The following is a 24,647-nucleotide window of genomic DNA, read 5'->3' as shown; positions in this document are numbered from 1 at the left end:
TAAGTTTTTGTGGTTTTTCTAAGTGCCTGACATTGACTAAGGGCTTAAAAAATATTTGTCAGAGAGAAATCTAATGAAAGGTCAATTTTACAAATTCCACCCTTATTTTAGCTAAACTAAATTGGCACTTGCTAGTGCAGCAATCAGGGAAGCTCAGAGGGCAAGCCAAGCTTTGGGGTGACAAGTCAGAGCCACAAGAAAATTGAGGGATGCCAAGTTGAATTAAGACATTGAATTTACCACTAAGTCATTTTTCTAAAGCAAATCTTGAGCTGATGTAGAAGTAAAAATGAAAATAAGCATGTGTATTAAGTTTAAACAGTTATTATTTTTAACTTAATAGTCTTGTAATTCAGCCAAAAAGCCAGTTATTTTTTTAAATCCTCATGGGTAAATCCCAGCTGACATGTTTGAAGTAATGGAATTCCTTTGTAGATGAGCCAGCTTCTGGGTTGTGGGCTTTTATATAGTGACTGGAACGTGTAGTTAGCTCAAGATTGGAAGGTGGCCTGTCTCAGTTGTAGCTGAAATAAAGGCAGACATCCAGTGTGGAGAGGTGTGGTGTACTGGACAAAGACTTTGGACTTAGGAACGTGTAGTTCCTAACACTGAATCTATTTATATAGTATAACGATCAGAAAATATTTGTTAATACATTTTATGTTTTGAAAAAGAATCGTGATCTGGATGAAACGTAGGCTAGCCCCTCCTTTCAGCATCTCCCATATCACACTTGTATTACTATCTTTTTAGCAGCCTCCTCCATTTTTATCACAATTATCTAGATTCTTTTCCTGTGGGTACTGGTAGTGAGAAAACGCTTGGGAAAGACTAATCTATAGATGTTGCCTGGGAGCTTGGGACTTCTGCAGATGCACCTAAGGCTACCTCTAGGCAAATATATCTAGGCTCCATAGACGCCCATTTTATAAAAATGTGTCCACCCTGGCATTCTGTGATCTTCTTGAAGTACTGAAAGCTATCAACCAGAGAAGAAGTAGAAATTATAGTTTGAGGGCAAAAAGCACATTTTCAGGTTTTCTGCCTGCTGTGGCAATACTTACCCTGAAAAAAAAAAGACTTCTGCTAAGACTTCTATGGCAGACATTTAAAAAAATTAAACAATATAAGTTTTGCTCATGTTTTCTTTTAAATGTTACAGAATTAAACCAAATTTGTCCCAATTAAATATTAAAATTTTCTCATCATTGTTGGGTTTTGGTTCAAAATTTTATACATAGGGCTTGTTAATGTCTTATTACTATCCGCTCATTAGTAAATGTACACCCCTTGTGTATTCAGTGTTTACAGTACATTATTCACATTTATTCACACATATAGTATAATCTCACCATTTTAAATTATAAAGCTTTATATTTTATATGTTGGCTTAGTTTATATGAAAACCTCATTACAGGTGTTTATATGTAAGAGATATGGGATACCAAGGCATTGTGTGGAAAGCAATTACATATTTATCTTTCCTCTTTTTGTCTCATTTGTTGTTTTTTTTCCCAGTTAAAATAATTATATCTATATAAGAAAATATAAAAAAGTACAAAGAATACTTTTAAAAAATCATTCTTAATTCCACCATCAGAAAATAACCCCATATAACTTGAGGAATTATACTATATATACTGTTTTGTAATCTGACTTTTCTTTATAGAAAATTCAAAGAATATTTTTCACTTCATTAAGTACTCTTCTTTATAAAACATGGTTTTTATAACTGCCTAATACTTCATGCTATAGCTGAGCCATAACATAACCTCCTATTTGGGAGGCAGTAGAGGTAGGATAGAGAATAGGGTCTGAAGCAGATACTCTGCCATTTACTAGCTGTGACTTTGGCTAAGTTACTTATTTTTCTATTCCTCAGTCTCCTTACCCATAAACAGAGATAAAAATAGTACTAGCTTTATAATGGCTAGTACTTTATCATAATAGCACTAGCTTTATAATGTAAAGACGAAGTTATTCCACATAATACTTAAAATACACAAAGCATTTAGAATAATGCCTGTCATATGGCAAATGTTCAATAAACAGTCATTATTATTTATATTGTTTTCAGCATTTTGAGGTTATAATACCATTATGCATATCTTTGAAGATTTTCTCCTATTATTTACCTGATAAATTTTTAGCAGTGGAATTACATCTTTGATACATATTGAGTAATTGTTCTCCGTAGAGGTTTACCAATCTCTGCTCTCCATAGCATTGTAAGAGAGTGTGCAACTTCTTCACAGTAAGTGGTGATGTTTCAGGGATGCGTTATGGTGGAAATGACACCTGCCAATATGGGAATTTTTGCAGTGCTCCTAAATCAATGAATATTGAACAGTTTTAGGGTTTATTCAATTTACTCTTCCTTTTCAATATTTATAGGATCTTCAGGTAAAGTTAGGAAAAATTTAAAACATTTGTTCAGATTGGGTATGTTTAGTATATTCATCTAATTTTTGCTTAGAAAGATATTTGTACTGTATAAAAATTTCTACTAGAGTACATTGTTGAGTTCTTTCATTTTATTGAAAGTAATATTTTCTATTTTCAAGAAAAAAGCCGCCAGCCCTGGGAGCAGTCAACCCTCCAGGACACTTGCTGGTGGAACAGCCCCTGTCAGTAAGGTAAGTCATTTCCTGAACAAAAAGAGCCTCGTATTCTACAGGTGTCTCATCAGAGGGTGGGGAGAGCCGGTCTAGAGACAAACAGTGTCATTATAGCACTGAATGTTGTGAACAAAGTATCATTTCTATGCTTGGGGGAGATGTATTCTTTAAATAATGATTTCAATGATTTAAAGTCTAAGAAACCATTTATCTTTTTTTAACCATTTTTTTTATTGTGAAATATATATACAAAAAAGCAATAAATTTCTGAGTACATTTTAACAAGTAGTTACAGAACAGATTTTTTAAAGTTTGGGATGGGTTACAGTTCCAAGATGTTTCATTTTTTCTTCTAGCTGCTCTGAGACACTGGAGACCAACAGAAATACCAATATAATGATTCAGCACTCATACTCATTTGTTAAACCCGACCTTCTCTGTATAACTCCACCATCACCTTTGATCTTCTCCCACTCATTAGGGGTATTTGGGCTATTCTCATTCTAGCTTTTTCATGTTGGAAGGGGCTATTGATAATATGGGATGGGGGATGGAACTAGTTGATGTTCTGGAAGGGCTGGTCCCTCTGCATTTCAGGACTTACCTGGTCCAAGGACCCATCTGGAGATTGTAGGTTTGAAAAGTTACCCTAGTGCGTGGAACCTTTGTAGAATCTTATATAATGCCCTAGGTGTTCTTTAGGATTAGAAAGAATAGTTTTGGTTGGGTGTGGCAAGTTATGATAGGTAGCAGTATCTAACTGAAGCTTGTGTAAGAGTGACCTCCAGAGTAGCCTCTTGACTCTATATGAACTCCCTCAGCCACTGATACCTTATTTATTACACTTTTCTCCCCACTCTGGCCAGGATGGCATTGTTGATCCCACAGTGCCAAGGCCAGGCTCATCTCTGGGGGTTATCTCCCACACCGCCAGGGAGACTTTTATCCCTGAATGTCATGTCCCACATAGGGGGAGAGGGCAGTGGTTTCACTTGCAGAGTTAGGCTTAGAGAGAGAAAGGCTGCGTTTGAGCAATAAAAGAGGTCCTCCGGAGGTGACTCTTAGGCATACCTATAGGTAGGCTAAACTTCTCTGCTACATACATGAGCTTCACAAGAGCAAGCCTCAAGATAAAGGGCTTGGCCTATTGATTTGGGTGTCCCAAATTGTGCTGGTTTGAAAGGATGTATGTCCCCTAGAAAAGCCATGTTTTAATCTAAATCCCATTTTAAAGGCAGAATAATCCCTATTCAAGACTGTGTGTTTGAAACTGTAATCAGATCATCTCTCTGGAGATGTGATTTAATCAAGAGTTGTTGTTAAGATGGATTAGGTAATGACATGTTTCCACCCATTTGGATGGGTCTTGATAAGTTTCTGGAGTCCTATTAATGAGGAAACATTTTGGAGAATGAAGGAGATTCAGAGGGAGCAGAGCAGAACTAAATAGCCACGAGAAGCAGAGTCCTGAGAAGCAGTCTACCAGCCAGTAACCTTTGGAGATGAAGAAGGAACATGCCTCCTGGGGAGCTTTGTGAAACAGGAAGCCAGGAGAAGAAGCTAGCAGATGATGCTGTGCTTGCCATGTGCCCTTCCAGATGAGAGAGGAACTCTGTGTTCACCATATGCCCTTCCACTTGAAAGAGAAACCCTGACTGTGTTCACCATATGCCTTCTCACTTGAGAAACAAACTCTGAACTTCATCGACCTTCTTGAACCAAGGTATCTTTCCCTGGATGCCTTAGATTGGACATTTCTATAGACGTGTTTTAATTGGGACATTTTCTCAGCCTCAGAACAGTAAACTACCAACTTATTAAATTCCCGTTTTTAAAAGCCTTTCCATTTCTGGTATATTGCATCCTGGCAGCTAGAAAACTAGAACACAGATGTTTGGTACAGTATTCAGGGTTTCCAAGTGGTAAAGTTTAATAGTTCCATAATTTTTCTCCCATCCCTCAAGGGACTTTGCCAATACTTTTTGATTATCTGCTTAATATACTCTGGGATATATCCAGAGTCATCTGGGAATATAATGTCCTCAAATATTTATTTATTATCAAAAATGTCTATAGATTATATTATGCTTTTGTGTATTTGCTCATCCTACTTCAGAAAAATCATTCAAATCCTCTCCATGGCTGTTAACTACAGCAGGCTCTCTGCTAAGTGCTCTGTGTAATTATCTTAGGTAATCCCCCCAGAATCATATGGAGAGTGTAGTAGTATTCCTTCATTCATGGAGAAAAAAGGGCTCAGAGAGGTTAAGTAACCTTGACAAGAACACAAAACCAGTAAAATGGAGGTAGGTTTCAAACACAGGCTTTCAAAGTCCTAAACACAATGCTGGGTCTCATGAACTCTGACTAAGCTTTCTTTAATACAAACCTTCAGATCTTTCAATTTATTAACTCACTGAAACGTTACCTTTCAAGATAAGAAACCACAATTTTAGCTAGCGGTTTTGAAATAACATACGTACATAAAAGCTAGTAATTTTTAATACATCAAATAGTTAGCCCATTTCAATTTTATGATCATCCATTATGTTCAAGATCATCTAAAAATGTAACCTATACTTAAAATAAGCATTTTAAGCTATCCTATCATATGGAGGTCTGTGGAATTTCTCATATAAGTCTTTTGCTCAGTGAAGAGTTCGTATTTTAGTGTCTGCCAGAACCACAACTGCTCACCAAGTCTCCAGAGGTGCCAAGACAGGAATTGGCTGAGATAGAAGAGTCTGGGCCCTCTAAAGCTGAACAGAGTTTAACACTACCCAATTTAAGACCCACGAGTATTTTATAAGAGTTCCTAAATCTCTTCTGCCAACCTATAAAAGGATAATCATTGAAGGACTATGCATCTTGAATAATAGCAGTGAATTAATACTTGGGATCAACATAAATTCAAAACTGGAAACTGCTCTCTTTTAGCTCTTCTGTTATCATTATTAGGGGCATGACAGCCTAATGTCCACTCTGGTTAAGTGGCCACTTGTTGAGCCAAACAAACCTGAATGAATTTCCTCTTTGCCACTTACTATTAGCAAGTTTATTTAGCCTTATTGAGCCTCAGTTTCCTCATATGGAAAATAGAGTAGGACTTCTCTTGTCAGAGCTGTTGAGAGACTTAATTGAAGTAGAACACTTAGCAGCACTGGCAGTTAAGGTGCTGGGAAAATACCTTGCTGCTGTGGTTGTTCTAGTTGACCATCAAACTCAAGGAGATCTCTGAATAAAAGAGATGTCTCAAACAGGTCCTATATTTTATAGTGATTTTCATTTTGTTTACTCCTATCTTCTATTTTTGTCTTATACCAAATTACGACTCTAAAAATGAGAAGTCTTATTAGTAAAACCCAACCTAATGAGATAGAATGAATCATTTATAAATGATTTTTTGGAACTGCTTTTATCTAAAATTTGGGAACTCAGTATATTATTGAAAACTGCACCCAGTTTTTTCTCTAACTTTGTCTTAAGAATCAGGCTTTATTCTATACTATTTCATACAAGGAAATTATCACTCAATCACTGTGACGTGAAATGAGTATAAAGAATTTGGACATTTCCCCCAAACCCTGTTTTAGGAAGCCGGGAGGGGGGCATCGCTGGGGGATGGAGATATTTTAGTCCATGCTTACTGTTTTGTTATTTAAGGGCAAACTTGATTTCCTTGGCTTCTGAAACTGCCTTCTCCCACATCTGCTCCTATCTTTACTTTTGCTCATTCATATTATGTTTTGACTCTCTTTCCTTAGTATTAGTTTTCCCAAGATTTAATTCTACACTCCTACCTTTCTCATATCATTTAGAATATTAAAAGGAAAAATAGATATATGCTTATTTATATCTTTTCTTGATGCCAGGCTAGAAGGACTGTGACTCCTTATCATCATCTCTAAAAAATGATCATTCCCATGCCTGATTTAGAAAAGCTTGGATAATAGCATTTGTTATAACTGGAAGCCTTTTATCACAGTGTTAAGTATGATAGCACATGACAGGCACAATAATATTCTCCAAATATTCAGAAAAAGCATCGCAAACTAATAGATATGACTGTCAGTGGAACTAGTCCTGATCCTCTGAACACACTGAAAGTTAAAAAAATGATAAAACCTTAATTTGTTTTTTAAAAATAAATATTTAACTTTTTTTGGGGGGGGTGGGGAAGTGCATGGTCCAGGAATTGAACCTGGGTCTCCCGCATAGAAGGCAGGCATTCTAACCACTGAACTACCCGTGCACCCAAAAATAAGTATTTAATTTGCAGCTCACCTGTAAGCTGCTTTCTTTTAAATTGTTACCATGTGTTACAGAACTGTTTTATGAGAATCCTTACAAGTGAATAATTATGAGTATAAATAATACCACTTCTGCCATGTAGTTCTGGGCTTGGAAAATCCAAAGCTGTTAACTGGCATAGATGTTTCTAACTCGAAATAATCATTGTAAATATTTAGTGTGTAAATTTCAGTTTTTGGTAAATGATAATAATGACTGATGAGACTGCAGAAATTATCGGAGACTCTTCTTAAAGCCAGTATGAAAATAGCTGTGTTTCTTAATAAGTCTAAAATAAGATGATTTTTTTATTACTAGAAGAGCTCTCAGATACCTCCTCTTTGTTCAGATGAGGAAACTAAAGTTCACACTGCATTAAGAATGTGCCTTAATTCCAGGAGGATCCCTCTGTTGGAATCCAAAACTTCATGGGCAGGGACAGTGCCATCCACATCGACAGGGTGTCTCCTCTTAAAATCCTGCTGCCACCATAGCTCGGCACCTGTCACAGTTAGGACCGAATGCCAGAAATTTTACCATTTCCAATCCTGAAGATTAAAAGCCTTTTATAAGGGAACATGGATTTCTGGTGGGCAGCAGCTTTCTCCCTTGCTCACTCCCAGCCCCATTCTTGCATCGGCACATGTCATTAGTCAGTTTAGGCCACATGTCTTAATCCTGCTAGAAGGAATCTCAGCATGTGAGTTTTTTGGATTCTGCTTTGGAAAGGTCTGTATGATTCGGTGGGAAATTGTTTTCAAATTATCAATAGGTTTTCAAATGTGTGGCCAACTGCCAATGACAAACACTCACAACAGAGAGGAAAACAGGAGAATTCACCAATTAAACAAAAGGAAAATCATTGATGGTAAGTTGTTTGGCAATATTAGGTCTTTTAAACAGAAGAAGAGACAAACAGCAGGGAGATGTGTGAAGGAACCATCAGAGAAACACTTATGATTTTGGTCCTGGTTCTGTGATAAATAGCTATGTCAACTTTGGTAGTGATACACAGTTAAGCATTTTTATTTTAATAATTATGCATATTTTCAATGTGCAACAAAAAAGTATTACTAGCACAACAAACTGATCATCTCATGGATTTTTTTTTATTATTAAGACAAGGTTAAATTAAAGGTTAAAAAGTAAATCTAAAGAAAATATTAAGTAACCATAAGATAAGTAGGGCAGATTTTAAAGAAGAGCATGCAGGTAATGTACCAATGACCAAAGCTTGGGAAACAAGATTTATAGCAGTAATTCTCATATTTTTGTGTACTTATATGAGTCAGTGGGTTTTCATTAAAATGAAGATTCAGATTTAGGAGATCTATGGTGAGGCTGAGAGTCTGTATTTCTAAGAAACTCTCAATTGCTTAAAAGTCTGGCGACCACACTTTGCACAAGGATTCAGAATTGTGCTGAACGTAGTAGTTTAGACTCCCTGTGCCTTTGTTTACTTAAGCATCAATTGGATAATTTAGTTAAAATACAGAGTCTCAGATTCCAAGCCCAGAAATTGTGATTCAGCAGGGTGGGGTGGGCGTTTCAGGTGCAGGTGATCTGAGGAGCACACCTAGAGAAAGGCCTCAGGGAATGTGACCTGCGCAGCTCATTAGGAGAGCAGTAACATCCCTCCTCATCTCTAAGGAGCCCCTTTCTCCCTGGCCTGCAGCGTACTAGTCTTTGGAAATTTTATTTCATAATCCATCTGTGCACATTCAGGAGCATATTAAATGTATGCACCTTAATTGAGGGAGATACAGCTGCCTGACAGGGGGGCTGTGGGGCATGGTGGGAATGCATCATCCTGGGCTGTTTTTGCCATAGGGGAAATGAATACCAACGAAACCAGATGAGCTGAGGTTTAGTTAAATAAAATAAGAAAAAAAAATACTAACAAAGAGAATTTTTAAGTTATATTTTCATCAAGAAGAATTACAAGAACACAGTCTTCTGCTCAGGGAATTATATATTAGAGTTGGAAGTACTCTTACTTCACCAGCTTTATGTAACTCAAATAAAGACATAGATGGCTGGAGGAACACTTGAAAGGGAAGTCAGAAGGACCCCACCTGCTTTCTCTGTTTGGGGCGCTGAGGGGTGCAGAGCTCTGCAGCTGAGCTCTCTGCCTATTTTACTGCCAGCTGTGGTCCCCTGTGTCTTGGCTGGATACAGCACTGCCATTGTTCAGTGGCCACTAGTTAGGCCTAAGGTTTTTGATCCTCAAACACTGACCAGTGCATCCCGGACTCATACACCATAAACTCAGTGTACAGAGTCTTTACTTGGGTCGGTTTATGGCTTTGGGAAAAAATTAGCTTGCCATATTTCTTTCTAAATTTTGTAACTTTTTTTTCTCTAACTCCCACATTCCTTCTCTATTTATTAGTTGGCATTCTTCTATAAGAGAGTTTCCTTTTTGCCCATTTTCTTATTCATTCATTTATTTATAAGAGTGTGGACTCATGGATTCTTATTTTATTCGGTGGCTTAAAATCCATTATTATTTATTTTGAAGTCTTCAATTGTAGTAACCTATTATGTACAATAATTCAATTGCATTCTGACTCGCAAACTGAATTTTTTTAAAATCCCCTTTTAAACAGTCGTATACAATTTGAAATGTATTTGCAAATGCCAGGTTATAGTCATTAGTAATTCGCTTTATAGTTTAAAAAGTGGTGTTTGAAGGAGGAGAGTTGCAAAGAGCCGCCGCCGTTGCTCCCTCTTTGTAGCAGCCAGTGTGACACCGTGCCAGGCTGCAGTGCCGCATCCCAGCCCGGTGAAGTCAGACCTGGATGCCGAGCCCGTGAGTCGGCGGATCAGGGTGGGGGGAAACTCCCTCCGCAGAACCGTCTGGGCGCTCCCGGGGCGGGGCTGCTCGCAGGAGGCGGGCGGGGAAGAGCCTGCGTCGCCACCTCGGGACCCGCCGGGCCCAGTCACACTCCGCCGCCTGGGCTGGGACTCAAAACTGAAACCACGGGGCCGAGCCCAAACAGGAATGAAAACATCCTGAACATCCAGGCCGGCGCGGCCGCGGGCTGAAGCTCCGGCCCTGGAGCGGGACGCAGTGAGTACCGACCCCGGGCCGCGTCCCTGCTAGGCCGCGTCTGCTTCTGATCCGAGCCGCTCGCGCCGCGGCCTGCGCGCCCCGGCCCGGCGTTTCCCAGGCTCCGAGCCTGTCCGCTGCCTCCCCAGACTTGGGACTAGTGCTCTCACTACCACCTCGACACTAAAGATAGGTTTTTGTCCGAATGGTTTCCAAGTTAAATTGTGTCACTCGCCGACTCCTCCTCCCTGTGGCTGGCTTTTCAGCTGGGAATATATCTGGTAACCAGGGCACGGTGCAGTTATAAAACAAGGGATTTGTGTGACCAGGCAAAATGCGGATTGAAGGAAAACGACAGCTATGGGGATTTGGTTTGACATTTTTATCTGTAGGATTAGCACCTCTCCTCCTTCCCCTCTTCCCACAACCACAGTGACAACCTCTGATTAAGATGGAATGAGTTCACTCTGTATGACCTTTCCATGTACCTGACACATACTGGGTGTGGAATCTGCAAATGTTGTAACATGTTCAATTTCCTTGAACAAAACCTGAGACTGTTGTAGATTAACATCCCTGAGAGTTACCTTGTATATCGATCCTTTAAGAATGCAACATGTTTTCACTTAGATTTAACCCTCTTTTCCACACTGAGTGGGTGCCAGCATTCTCTAGCTATAAAATGGACAAGAAGCAAATTCTGGAGGAAATGAGGGAGAGAGTTGAGGCAACTTCCCAGGACCTCAGGGCCTCCTGACTACGGAGTCTACTAGGAATCCACCTATGTATGTATGGGAGGGACCAGGATGCTTGGTCAGCAGCTCTGCAAAGTTCCTGCTGTTTGCAAAAGAAAAAACTGCATTGCAGGGTCTCTCAGCAAGGAGTGGCACCTAGTGGTCAAAGGGGAAAAGTTTATTTTCTGAGGAATAACTAAAGAATGTCTCTTCCTGATGCTTTGCTTATGGACACTGATTCAACTTTTCTACATTGATTTTTTAGTATCTAGAAGGAATATTGAGTTGCTGGGAATGAGGTGGGGAGAGAATGCTTCCTGAGTTCTAGGAGACAGTATAGGGAAATTTAGCTAAATCATGCCAGACTAGGAAAGGTCTCATCTGCCGATTGATGGAGGCTGGATAGGCAGCCAGTAGCAATAAGGGTGTAGTAGTGATAAGTGTGAGTACAGCAAGGATTTGATGTCTGTTACAAACAAGTGTGCTTCTCAGGATTTGGTGTTTGTTACAAACAAGTGTGCTTCTCAGGCTGTGGGACTGTGTTTATGAAGCAGCACAGTCAAGAATAAATGTTGGCTGTGATTCAGTTCACTTGCTTTGCAAGAAGATTCCTGATTCACAAGAGAAGTTGATTATATAGAATTAGTGATGAGTTTTAGTCTCTGGTAGAACTGACTAAGTGTAATATCTTTCCTACAATGAAAATTTAAGAGGTATCCCATAAAATAACAGTACAAAAGAATAAAACAACAAAAAAAAAGAAAACCACTAAGAAAACATAAGTAATCTGAACTAACTTCTTAGAATCAGCCAGGTATTTACATTTCTATTCATAGCTTATAATAACAATTACATTCTTGAAGTGTGTTACTTCTTCTTAGGTGAAACTATTTACTTTTCCCCAAAATATGAACTATCTACTTTGTCAGTTTTGTTTACGTCAACAATCTATAACCCATGATCTCTAAATACATATTTTTTTATCTTCTCTTTCATTATACCTCATGATTCTTTCATTTTGGAGACCATAAAAAAATACGGAATATATGTTTTATATCAGTGTGTCTGACCTTGAGAGAAATATATTTTATCCTAAAATTTTTTTAATATATTGAATTAATAAACTGTATACTTGGAAAATACTGTGGGTCTTCACAATTGCATTTTATTTTTCCTCTATGAATAGCTCCTGACTTAAACATATCAGTTAAGTGTTGTTTCTCAGCAGGGGTGCTAATGACCTGCTGGGTGAGGTAATTCCTAATTGGCAGGACTGTGTTGCTCCCACTGGACACCAGAGCATCACCAGAAGCACTCGCACACATTTTTAAATACCCTCTACTTGGGTGCTACCTGCCTTGGCTAATAACTACTGAGCTACACTATTTTTATGGAAAGCCGTAAAAATAATCATTCAGTCCTGTTATTTCCAACTTCTAAAGGTGCTTTACAGCATCTCATAAGACTTGTATGATTGCCTTCTGAGCAAGTCCGACTGTTTGATCATTGGTCTGCAGTGGGGAATTGGGTAGAGTCTGTAATCAGACTGCCAGCAAGCTGACTGTGTCATTTGTCATTTGTCCTGTGCCCTGTAATACTTTTCTATCTACACTAGGAATAGCAGTAAATTATTAGAGATATCTTAGTCTCCCTGGGCTGCTATGACAAATACTACACACTGGTTGGCTTAACAGCAGGAATTTGTTGCCTCATTGTTGGGGAGTCTGGAAGTCCAACATCAAAGCATTACCAGACCTGCTTTCTCCCAGAGTCTGCAATGTTCAGGTGCTGGCTTGCTGCAATCTTTGGGGTTCCTTGGCTTGTACATGTGTCTCTGCCACTTTCACGTGGTGGTCTTTCCTCTTGCTTCCCCTGAATGACCGTGTCTGATTTCCTCTGCTTACAAGGAGAGGAATTCAATCATACTGGATTAAGGCCCACCCTGATTCAAGTTGGCTTCATCCAGATAGGATCTTTGAAGGGCCTATTTAAAAATTAGTGTAAGTGGCAGAGTTCTCGCCTGCCCTACCATAGACCTGGGATCATTTCCTGATGCCTGCCCCTATTAAAAAAAAAAAATTAGTTCATACCTATAGGATTAGGGTTAGGACTTGAACGTGTCTTTGTAGGGGACGTAATTCAATCTACCACAGAGAGTAACTAGTATAGAATCCAGGAAAAGAATAGATGAACATGATTTTACTAGAATAGAGTAACACTTTACCCCCAAAAATGAGATTTCATGTCTAAAAATTTATCCTCAAAGCTTCATTCAGAGACTATTACTTCTATCCTTAGAATGTTAACTTTTTATTTATTATAAGCCCCCTTAAGAACAGAATCCACATCTTTGTACCCCCACAGTATCTACCATAGTGCTGAACTAAAATTTACTGAATGGAAGAGAGAAAAACTGAATTGGTTTTAGCTTAATATGACTAGAGCCCTAAAATGCTGTCACATTAATATAGAGATTCATCCTGGGCAGGTAGAAAAGGTAAAAAATAATTTTCATTTTATTTTGTAGACGTCACAAGTAAAATTTTTGGAACAATATCTTTTTGTCCTTTTAAATTTAGCCAATCAAGAAACCCCTTTGCCCACACCATGTCCAACAGTGGACGACACGTGCTGCCAGGGACAGAGAGGAGAGGTGTGGTCCATGTAAACAAATGCAGAGAGACAGTTTGAAAAGTGTAGGCACTGTTCTCAAGGTGAGAGTGGAAATTTGATGGAAAAAGTAAAGGGGAAAGGGATAAGCTTGGTGGTTCTGTTTTCTTTGGGAATACACATTGAGAATCTGAGTAAGAAGTCTGTAACTAGGAAGCCAGTTTAAAGCAGAAAATATCAGGAGCCAAGATAGACTGACGTTTTGTTCAGATAGTGTTCAGTCAATTGGAGGCAGAACTGCTCAGAAGTCTGATATATGCCCAAGTTCTCAAACGCTGGCTCACCTCATTCATTATTTTTTAAATCTCCTTCTCTAATAGTTTCCCCAAACTGCTAGTCTAGACATTACACTTTTTCCTTGCCCACTTTTACAAGTGCTATTTAGTTGAATTGAGAGTTCTGGTTAATTCTGGGATTCTGATGAGATGTATGTGACAACCTTCCCTGCAGGACAGAATGAATTTCCTTCAGGTGTCAGCTGTCTCAGAGATTCCCATTTTTGTCCTGGGGCTTTTTATGCAGTGTAATGGGAGATCCCAGAGAGATTGGGTCTGCGTTGTCAGTTTTTCGAGCAGGATTTGAGGATAAATTCCTGCTTCTCATCTTCCTTTTTCTTTGTTCACCACCCGTATGCAAAATAATCTCATCAACAGTTAAAATTACTTCTCCCGGAATTACATGCATTTCTTATCTCTAATGGCACACTTGTTTCAATCTAGTTTCTTTTTTTGCATTCAGCAGCTGCTATCTGGTAGACAAGTATCCTTAGCTGGACAAGGAGAACTTCATATCCCATTTTACTCACCCTTTATCATTTCCAGCAGTTCCTCTCACAGAGATGGGTGGTGCATCTTAGTTACAACGTCGTTGCTCCTCCTGTTTTGTTGGGGGTGGTTGCTTGTTTTTCTATAGATCCATTTACAGGTCTCCTTTAAAAAAAACTTGATATTTAATTTCAGTTTAGTTATTTGGAGAGGATTTCTTACACGTTAGTAAGAGGGTTTTGGTATAGAATTTATCAAATTAACTTTGGTAAACATTTTTTTTTATATTGCTGATATGATTTTTCTCCGCTCTGTGGGCCCCATGGTCAGGACACAATGATCATAAGACAGATGCATGAGATGTAGGTAAGTGATAAAGGTAATACCAAGTAGAATCTCACCAGTGAGTCTCGCTGGTGTACTCTAAGGAGTGGTGAGCATATCTATAATCTAAGCAAGGCTTCCTCAATTTGAGGTTTCCTTAGAAAAAGGAAGAGAAGTTTCTTGGTCTTCCATCACAGGGAGCAGGCCAGTAGGTTGGTTAGTTCCCTAGGCTCTCCCACAGCCATTCTCAATCCTTGTCTCGACGATACTTTGCATCCTTTTGCAATTCTCTAAGACAGTGTTTTATGAAGAGTGATCTGGAGACTGCATCAAATTCATTTTGGGAAATGGAGTTTCCCAAAACCCTACCTCAGGTCTACCCATTCAGAATCACTGGGTGTGGAGCTAGGAAATCTGTGGTTTAATAAACTTTCAGATGAATCTTTACTACAGTTAAAAAGTGAGTTGGACTCTACCGATCCCATCTTAGCAATACAGTGAACTTTTGGTGAGAATTCTAGCTATCCACAGGGGTTCAGACTGTCTGAATCATACTGAAGCTCCTCTTGGAGTTCCAGAGTGACTGATGTCCTTGACTCACTTTTGGGGTGGAGCAAGGGCCTGGACTGCCCCCATTTCACTCGAGGTTGCTACAAGAGATTGAAGTCAGTTTAATGTGCAAGCATCCCTCTCTGAAGTCTGCAACAGATAGAAGTATCCTATACAAATGATTTAAATATCAAAACCAGGAGCAGACCCTGGGGAAGGAGTTGAGGGAGGCAGTAGTATGGAGATAAGAGAGAACATTGTTCCTACAGAGAAACTAAGGGCTGCGCCCCCATGCGTGTTGTTATTTTTTAGCTATACTAAGAGAATGGCCAGGAAAAATTGAGTAGAATTATTTGTGGATTTTTTAGTTATGTACGTGTTTTTATATTCCTCCTTATCATGAAAATAGGAAATTGTATTTATATATACCAGGGCAAACAAAATCTGTTCATATAACTCCATTAGTGAGCAGTAATCATCAGAGTCCCTGAATATAAATATTCTCATGCTGATAATGTGTCTAAAACAGTGTCTTGCATACTTTAGACATCATCTTCTCACCATATTTTATTTACAAATATGTGCCAGATTCAAGGGGGCTTGATATACAGCAGGGATCCAAAGTTTTGTTGACCAGAATTTTGATCTTCCCAGATTCTTAAGTTTTTTTTCATATTTACTGTCTTTTTGTATTTCTGTGGTATATTCTGAGTAATTCCCTCCAAATATTCTGATATAATGTCCTCCATCTTCCAGTTGCCTAAATCTCTCTTCAGTTACATACATTTTATACTATAACCCATTTTTCCTTTGTGTTTTTTATTTTTTCTTTTATCTCTTTGAATTTTAAAATGCATATGTATAAGTCTCATACAGATTGTTCTATTTAGTTCTTAAACAGCCAATTTTTCCCGTTTTTATGACTATTTACTCTCCTTTATGGTGTTTTACTTGCTGATGAAGTTTGAAAAATGTGATTGGACCTCCTCTTCCACAAAGATTGTTTTCCCATGAAAAGTCTCTTTCCCTCTGTATTGGAGAACTATCTCTACCAGGTAGTTTTGATAACACCTCTGATATCATTCATAATTCATTAGGGTTAGTATCTTGGCTTGGGACCCTCCACTCTCCATGGATAGAACAAATTTGAGCTCTGAATGCCCAAGTGGCACAGGCTGGGATTTTCTGTCTTTCATGAGTATCTACATCCATGGCACCAGCCAGAAAGAAAGCTTCCTTTCCATTACCCTGGGCAAGTGGGCAGTTTTCAAGGCCTGGTTTTGTGGATGGCCAGTTCATAGCTCCTGACTTTATACCAGTAGCTCAGCCCCAGCTCCTTTTGCACCATGGGGCCTACAGCCTGGTTTCCTTTCTCATTATAGTATTAAATTCCCAGGACCCAGCTGTTATATCTGTTTTTAACATCTCCTTGAGGCATTCAACTTTGGCCCTGCTCTGAGTTCCTTCTCCATTTGGTTACCTAGGGATTTCCCTTACTTCTTCAGTGCCTACTAAATTTTATCCAGTAACTCTGGGTATCTGGGACAAAAGAGAAAGTTTTCATTAGGATACAGATTTATTTTGTTTGGCCTGTGTAATGTATTTAAAATACTTGAAAGCCTCTGCATGGATAGGGAATGCGTGCTTTGGTTTTCAGAAGACCCACCAGCAACCCTTGCCTTATTTTCATACTGGCCCAATTCACTCATTTAGTTCATCTAACACATATGTGTTTAATTTAAATGTGTTTCATTTGAGTTTTAGTACTCAGGCATACAGAGATAGACAAATGTTATTTTCTGAAAATTCAGTTAATATGTCATTTGGAAACTGCATCCTGCTTTTTAAAAAAATATCCGTATAACTAAGCTGTTTTTGGGATATTGAGCATTAGGGTTTTGTTTAATGTTCCATAATACTTGCCTATAAATTATAGCAGTATTGGCATTGATGATGTCTATAGCATTCCATTTCATTACAGTGGAAGAAAGGATGTGGGCTGCAGGCATACTGATTATGCAGGCATAATCACCAGTATCAGGTATGGAAATTGAATGATTTCTACTAACCTTTTAATCCCTGGGGTTTATGGCCACAAGGCTGGGGAAGACTCCAGCAGGAATGCCTTTGGCACTTATCTTTTTAGGGGACATCTAGGCTCTTCAGTAACCCGAGCTGGCAATATTGGTAATATTCCTTTTATAACTGATTGGAAAGTACTTTTGAAGAGTCAGTTTGTGAATCAGGTTCCTTTCTTTTAACTACACTTGTCACCAAGAGAAAAGTGCTAATGGATTACAAGATAGTAGACAACAAGCTATTCAGTTATCATTTCATCGACCCACTGTAAAGCCATGTGGTTTTAAACTGCATAAAGTAGTGGTTCTCAGTGTCAGAGAGTTTCAAAATCATCTGTGGGATATATGCCTTTTAAAACTCCACTCCTCCCTACCTCTTCCCCGTGCCCTTTCCCTTGTAAGTTTCCAAGCATCCATTTCCCTCATCCCCCCATTCTCTTCTTTTCCCTATGAGTGATTCTTTTACTAGACCACTGTACTCATTATGTCAAGAACCACTGAGCTAATGTGTTCATGCTTGGCCAATTATATTGACCAGTGCCTTAATAGAACCTTCATTGACAGCAATCATTATATACAATTTTCAATTAACATGTTGAAATAATTATTAATGTATGCATGTTTTGCAAATCGTTTCAATAATTTCTGTGGGTGACTGTTCCCTGCTCCCCAGCAATACTGTAAAAGAAACCCCAACTAAACGTCTTCCATAGGGTATCTTACTCTTACCCTTGGGATTTTGATTAGTCATCTAATCATTAATTATTTTTAATTTTATCCCTAAAGAGTCCGCATGACAAAGGGACAAAGTGACCCCTTGTTAAATATCACATTTCAAAGAGAAAAGGTTATCTCTTTCCCCTATTAAGACTGATCCTTCCTCTGGCTTCTTAACAATGTTTTACTATTGCAGTAATTGGTACTGCATTATTTTTTAAAAATATCCTTGTGGTAGACCAGAATTCCTAATCTAGCAAATGCAAATAGTTTCTTTATCAGCCCTTCTGTCGTATCCTTGTATCTCTTTAAATGTTTGTAAAGATTGAATTGATAAACATTTATATATTTGTAAATAAAATCTTGGCTAACACAGTCCAATTGAATTCCATTTGAAACAGTAGTAAATCATATCTTAAATCCTCCTAAAGGCCAAAGAATTGAAGATTTGGTTATATTCCAAATGGAAAGACAACCAACAGACATCACAGAAAAACTTATTAAAGGATATTCTAGCTGGTACTGATACTCTGAAAAAATTCCACAACGCCCCAGGAGAGAGGTTAATGATCCTGTAGCATGTTTGTAGTTTGGAAAAGCCCTCCAGAATCAAGATATATGTAAATGAATGGAAAGAAGAAAAAATTCTAAAGTGTATTAACTTATTAGATAACTACTTCTCTATTAGTTGAACAGTTAGTTTTGCTTAAATGATTTACATAGGCTTTAATTTAATCCTCTCAGCAACTCTAATGGGTTAATAGATAAGGGGATATTGCTGCTATTTTATAGGTGAGGAGACTGCGGTCCAGGGAGATTAAATGATTTAACCTGAGTCAAATGCATAGTGAGGTTTCTGTTTGATTCTAAAGTTCTCTCTGGTAGACTGCTTTATTAAATCCTCCACTCATCCAGGTAGTTTAAGTAATTTAGAGAAAAATTTGTATTTAGAATAAATAAGCACTGGAAATCAGAATTGTTATGCTCAGTATCTTAATACTGTTAAAATTCTCTCCCATGGATGAGGTTTCATGCTTGTGTGAGAATATTATATACTGGAATTAGCAGAGTTCTTTAGACAGTTTATGGAGGCAGTAGAGAAGGAATAAAGTAGCCATCTTTTAACATGGTGAAATCTTTAAACAGCAAAATTAAATAGTACATAACTAAAAATTCCCTTATTGTGTAAGACATATAAAGCTTTTTTTTTTAGATTAAAATATTAGCAGCAATGCTGGTATTTTTACATCAGTTTCAAATGAAACTTAGTTTAAAATCTGTTGTTTCATTCATTCAATTTTTATTGAGGGGAAATGTAATGAAATGCAGTGTAAGGTACTATTATTATTCCCATTTGACAAATGAAGAAACTGAGGCACAGAGCAATTAATGAATTTGTTTTAGGTCACACCACTGGTTGCAGAGCAAATAAAATCTTGACTAACATATTGAGCCTAATTCCATTTGAACCTATAGTCAATCATATCTTCTTTGTGTCTCCACACCCTCAAACTCAAGTGGCCTGGCTCCAACATGTTCTTTAATCACTACACAGTACTACATCTTTAATATTTGCAAAGCTTAAACTTGCTATCACTATGTACTTGTGAGTTTGTTTTTCTTAAATGTTTTTAGGAATGGCATTTTGTTCACTCCACATTGTCATTTTGGTTATTTGAAAATCAACTGGGACAAGAGAACCTTATTATAATCCCTGTTATTTAAGTGGTTATATGAAGAGCATGCTTCAGTGAGAAGCTCCAAGAAAGGTTTTATGCTGGGGCCCATATCTCAGGCCCCATTCTATCAGCTCTTTCTTGAGATTTCCTCCTTATTTTTTTGTTAGAGACATTATAAAGCTGTCATCCTTGTAGAGGTTGAGGCTGGTATTTGGCTCTATAGCACAAGGACCTATAAAAGGCCTCATGTTTCACTCTCCTTTAGATCTACACCTAAGAAATGAACACACCAGGGAAGCCAGACTGCATTCTGAGGTGATGGTTATGCAGAGCTCCAATTTTTTCATTCTTATGTAATAATCATATCATCATTAATTATGCATACTTTAGATAAGCTCATGATCTTTTATAATTTGCACTAATCTGTACTCTTGATGCCAGGATTCCTGATCCTTACTTGACTAAAACATGGACCTAAACCATGTATTTGAATCCAAAGAAAATACTATAATTTAAAATAGTTTTGCTTTTTTCATTTGAGAAAGATCAGCAAGATTAGTGTGTATCTTCTTAAAACAATGGTCACCACAGAGCTCTGCTATTCTGAGGCTGAAGGAAGATCTCTTGAGAGTGTTGGTATTTCTATTATAATAAAAACCACTGCTGTTTATTGAACTTACCATGTGTTGGTCACTGAGCCAAACTCGTCATAAACACATCTTCATTTAATCCTCACAACCACCTTATACAGCAGGTTTCAGTTTTATACCCATTTAATGAATTCATAAACTCAATTTTGTTCAAAATAAGAAAATCAGTTAATATGCCATTTCAACACAATGAAGAAGAAAATAAAACACGCGATCGTCTCACTGGATACAGAAAAGGCACTTGACAAAATCCAGCATCCCTTCTTGAAAGGAAAAAACCATTTAGAATACTAGGAATAGAGGGAAATTTCTTTATCATGGTAAAGGGCAAATAATTATTAAATAGCAAAATAAATAGTACGTAACTAAAAACTCCCTTATTGTGTAAGAGGTAGAGAGCTCTTTTTAGATTAAAACATTAGCAGCAATGCTGGTATTTTTATATCAATTTCAAATGAAACTTAGTTTAAAATCTGTTTTTTCATTCCATTCAGTTCTTATTGAGGGGATATATAATGAAATGCAGTGTAAGGTACTATTATTATTCCCATTTTTGAAAAACCCATGGCTAGCATCCCACTTAATGGTGAAAGACTGAAAGCGTTCCCTCTAAGATCAGAAACCAGACAAGGATGCCCACTGTCACCAGTGTTATTCAGCATTGTACTGGAAGTTCTTGCCAAAGCTCTTGGAGCTAATGAATTAATTCAGCAAAGTGGCAGGTACAAGATCAAAACCCCCAAAGTATGTGTTTACATACACAAGCAGTGAGCAATCAGAAGAAGAAATCAAGAAAAAAATTCCATTCACAATAACAACTAAAAGAATTAAACATCTAGGAATAAATCTAGCCAAGGATATAAATGACTTGTACACAGGAAACTGCAAAACACTTTTAAAAGAAATCAGAGAGGACCTAAATAAATGGAAGGACATCCCCTGTTCATGGATTGGAAGACTAATATCATTAAGAAGTCAATCGTAACCAAAGCAATTTATAGATTCAATGCAATCCCAGTCAAAATTCAAGCAGTCTTCTTGCCGAAATGGAAAAGCCCATCATCGAATTTACATGGGTAGGACTTTGGGAATATGGTAGAATAAGGATCAGTAGAACTCATACCTCCACCAAAAACACCTAGAGAGTAGGCAGAAACTGTCCAAAACAGCTGACCAGGGGAGAACCATGGCATGTAGGAAAGATGCAGAAACTTGAAGGAGAAACTGTGGTGAGTGACTTGGCTTCCAGCGCCCGTTCCGCACACTTGAGGCCAGCAGCTTCTGGTCGGCCTGTTTCCTGCCCAGCTAACTGCTGTGGACAGGGAGTGTCAGTGAAGCCCTCCCCCTATGAACAGAGAGGGATGTGGCACAGTTACAGTCTAACTGTTGGCCAATCAAATTGAACTTCTGGGTTCTGCACTCTTGGCCCTTTCTGGGCAGTTGCCTGTGGTGCTCATGGTGCCATTTTTTCCCACAGACTGAAAAACTGTCGGCCATTCTACCTAGTGCCCACCCTCTGCCCACAAGGCCAGCAACCACTCTGGTCAGCCCAGTTCCTGCCTGATGGACTGCTGTGGAGAGAGTGTTGGGGGAGCCCTCCCACTTGGAAACAGGGGTATATGGCGCAGTTCTGACCTAATGTTGGCTGGTGAAATTGGACTTCTGGGTTCTGAAGCTTTAGCCCTTTCCTGAGAGGCACCTACAGTGCCATTGCTTCCCCCTGCCTCAGAAGCCGAGGGGACAGAGGGCTAAAAATAACTTGCCTTTGTAGACTGTGGGAAATAGGTTGCTGAAGAGCACCATCTGCTGGGCAGGCTAGGAAAGTACAGTCTTGCGAAGCTGCTTTCCTGACGCTCTCCCCAGGGCTCTTCAGAACATGTCTGCACCCCCTGTGTGGGGCACTGGCCCTGTTTGGGCATGGAAATACTTTTAAACCAAGTGCCAAAGGAGAGCTTTAACACAAACCCAATTGACAACAAAATCTTAGACAAGAGAGGGGAAAATGACCATTAGAATAATCCCATCAAGATAATCAGATGCCCAGATACCAGCAAAAAATTACAAGATACATTAAGAAACAAGAAGGTACAGCCCAATGAAAGGAACAAATTAAAAATTCAGAGGAGATACAGAATTTGGAAAAACTAACCAAAGATGTTTAAACACATTTCCTAAACCAGTTCAAGGAAATGAAGGAAATTATGGTTAAAGAGATAAAGGGTATTAAAAAGACACTGAGCAAGCGTAAAGAAGAATTTGAAAGCATACAAAGGAAAATGACAGATCTTATGTGCATGAAAGGAGCAGCATATGAAAGTAAAAATGTGCTAGAGGTATACAACAGCAGCTTTGAACAGACAAAAGAAAGGAGCAACAATTTCAAAGACAGGACATCCGAAATTGAACAGATAGAGAAAAGAATGGAAACTTTTGAGCAGATCCATTCAACTCAGGGAGTTGAATGACAACATGAAGCACACCAACATACACATCGTGGATGTCCCAAAAGAAGAAGAGAAGGGAATAGGGGCAGAAGGAATATTTGAGGAGATAATGGCTCCAGATTTCCCAAGTCTTATGAAAGACATAAGGATGAGTCTAAGAAATGCAGACCCACTCCAAGACACATACTAATCAGAATGTCAGCTGCTAAAGAAAAGGAGAGAATTCTGAAAGCAGCAAGAGAAAAGTAATTTGTCACCTAAAAGGAAACTGCAATTAGATTAAATGCTGATTTCTTATCAGGAATCATGGAGGTGAGAAGGAAGTGGTTTGATAAATTTAAGGTATTAAAAGAGAAAAACTGCCAGCCGTGGATTCTTTATCCAACAAAATTGTCCTTCAAAAATGAAGAATTTAAAATATTCACAGATAAATAGAAGCTCAAAGAGTTTGTTACCACGAGTCCTTCCCTATGAGATATACTAAAGGGAGTGCTACAGGTTGAAAAGAAAAACACGAGATAGAGGCTTGGAGGAAAGTGTAGAAATGAAGATTATCAGTAAAAGAAACTAAACAGATAAAAAGAGAAACAAAAATAAGATATGACATATAAAAACCAAAGATAAAATGGTTGAACTAAATACTGCCTTTACAGTAATTACATTGAATGTTAATGGATTAAGCTCTAACAAAATACACAGGTAGGCAGAATGGATTAAAAGATATGATCTATCTATATGTTCTTACAAGACACTCACTTTAGACCCAAGGACACAAATAGGATGAAAATGAAAGGTGGAAGAGATTCCTTGCAAATAATAACCAAGAAAGAGCTGGGGTACCTGTACCAATATTGGACAAAAAAAGATTTTAACTACAAAAATGTTATCAGAGAGAAGAAGGACATTATATATTAATAAAAGGGGGAGTCCTCCAGGAATGAATAATAATCATAAAAATTTATGCATCTAACCAGGCTGCCACAAAATGCATAAGGCACACACTGGCTGAACTGAAGAGAGAATCGCAAAAAGATGAAAACAACCCAAGCGTCCATCAACCGATGAATGGATAAACAAAATGTGGTATATCCTTACAATGGAATATTATTCAGCATTAAAAAGAGTGAGGTCCCAATACATGCCACAACATGCATACACTTTGAAAACATCATATTGAGTGAAATAAGTCAGACACAAAGACAAATATTGTATGATCTTACTGATTTGATCAAATTAGAAAAGCAAACTCATAGTCATAATCTAAGTATAGGTTACCAGAGGATGAGGAGGGGATAGGGAGTGGGAAGTTAAGGGTTAAAATGTGCAGGGTTCCTGCCTTGAATGATGGAAATGTATTGGTAATGATGGTGGGGATCGTAGCACAGCACTGTGAACATAAATAACAGTCCTAAAAATATATGTATATAAATGTGATTAAAGGGGGAAATGTTAGATCATATATATGTTAACAGAATAAAAAACTTAAAAATTCCATGGACCTACACTATATAAACAGTGAGCTGTGGACTATAAAACGTGGACTGTAAAAATGTGTTATCACCAATGTAACAAATGTCCTATACCAATAACAATATCAATCAAAAGCAGTGGATTCTTTGCCTGATGCAGGGTTTCAAAGAGAGAAAGAGTTTATTGCTGGATGTGAAGCGGGAGATCAGACGGCCTATTAACCCAAAGATCTGTCTCCTCAAACTTCAGTAATTCTGATAGTTTTATGGTAATAAAAGGCAGGTTTTAGGGTAATGAGCATAGTAGTCCCACGTGATGTAATTCGAGGTGATCTAATTATTGCGCATGTGCAGATGGATTACATGCTTAGTCACAGAATGAATATAAGAAAATGGCGGCCTTAATATGAAGATGGGCATGATTTTTAGTATTATAATGAGATATAGGTGACTTACAGGTTAAAGTCTAAGTACTGCGCATGTCAGGCAGGCCAGCTTTGTTTATCAAGATAACTTTGGACTTGAGGTGGGTTAGTTCTGGGCTGACCCAGCACCCTTCGTTGATAAACATTAGGGGCTGTCATTAGTGATCACGAGACTCTAAAGTTG

The 24,647-nt window shown here is 38.2% G+C and overlaps 1 protein-coding gene and 1 non-coding gene across 17 annotated transcripts in view; one reads left to right on the top strand and one right to left on the bottom strand.

Annotated features, from left to right (window-relative positions):
- The window catches only part of CAST (calpastatin), a 130,082-nt gene that overhangs the window by 35,137 nt on the left and 70,298 nt on the right, over nt 1-24,647 (top strand). For 12 of the 16 annotated variants that reach the window (XM_077139101.1, XM_077139090.1, XM_077139092.1 and 9 more), the window contains exon 3: nt 2,565-2,636. In XM_077139101.1, coding sequence (XP_076995216.1) covers nt 2,565-2,636 — 72 coding nt within the window. Of the gene's footprint in view, nt 1-2,564; nt 2,637-9,797; nt 9,982-16,982; nt 17,043-24,647 lie in introns of those variants that run through there. The other 4 variants (XM_077139105.1, XM_077139104.1, XM_077139103.1 and 1 more) reach the window with 2 other exon arrangements.
- On the bottom strand, nt 6,799-6,870 carry TRNAR-UCU (transfer RNA arginine (anticodon UCU)). Its single transcript has one exon. It is a non-coding gene; the product is annotated as a tRNA-Arg (tRNA).

Source organism: Tamandua tetradactyla, chromosome 21 (genome assembly GCF_023851605.1).
Source record: "Tamandua tetradactyla isolate mTamTet1 chromosome 21, mTamTet1.pri, whole genome shotgun sequence".
Classification (NCBI taxonomy): Eukaryota; Metazoa; Chordata; class Mammalia; order Pilosa; family Myrmecophagidae; genus Tamandua; species Tamandua tetradactyla.
This window is presented reverse-complemented; position numbering and strand designations above follow the sequence as displayed.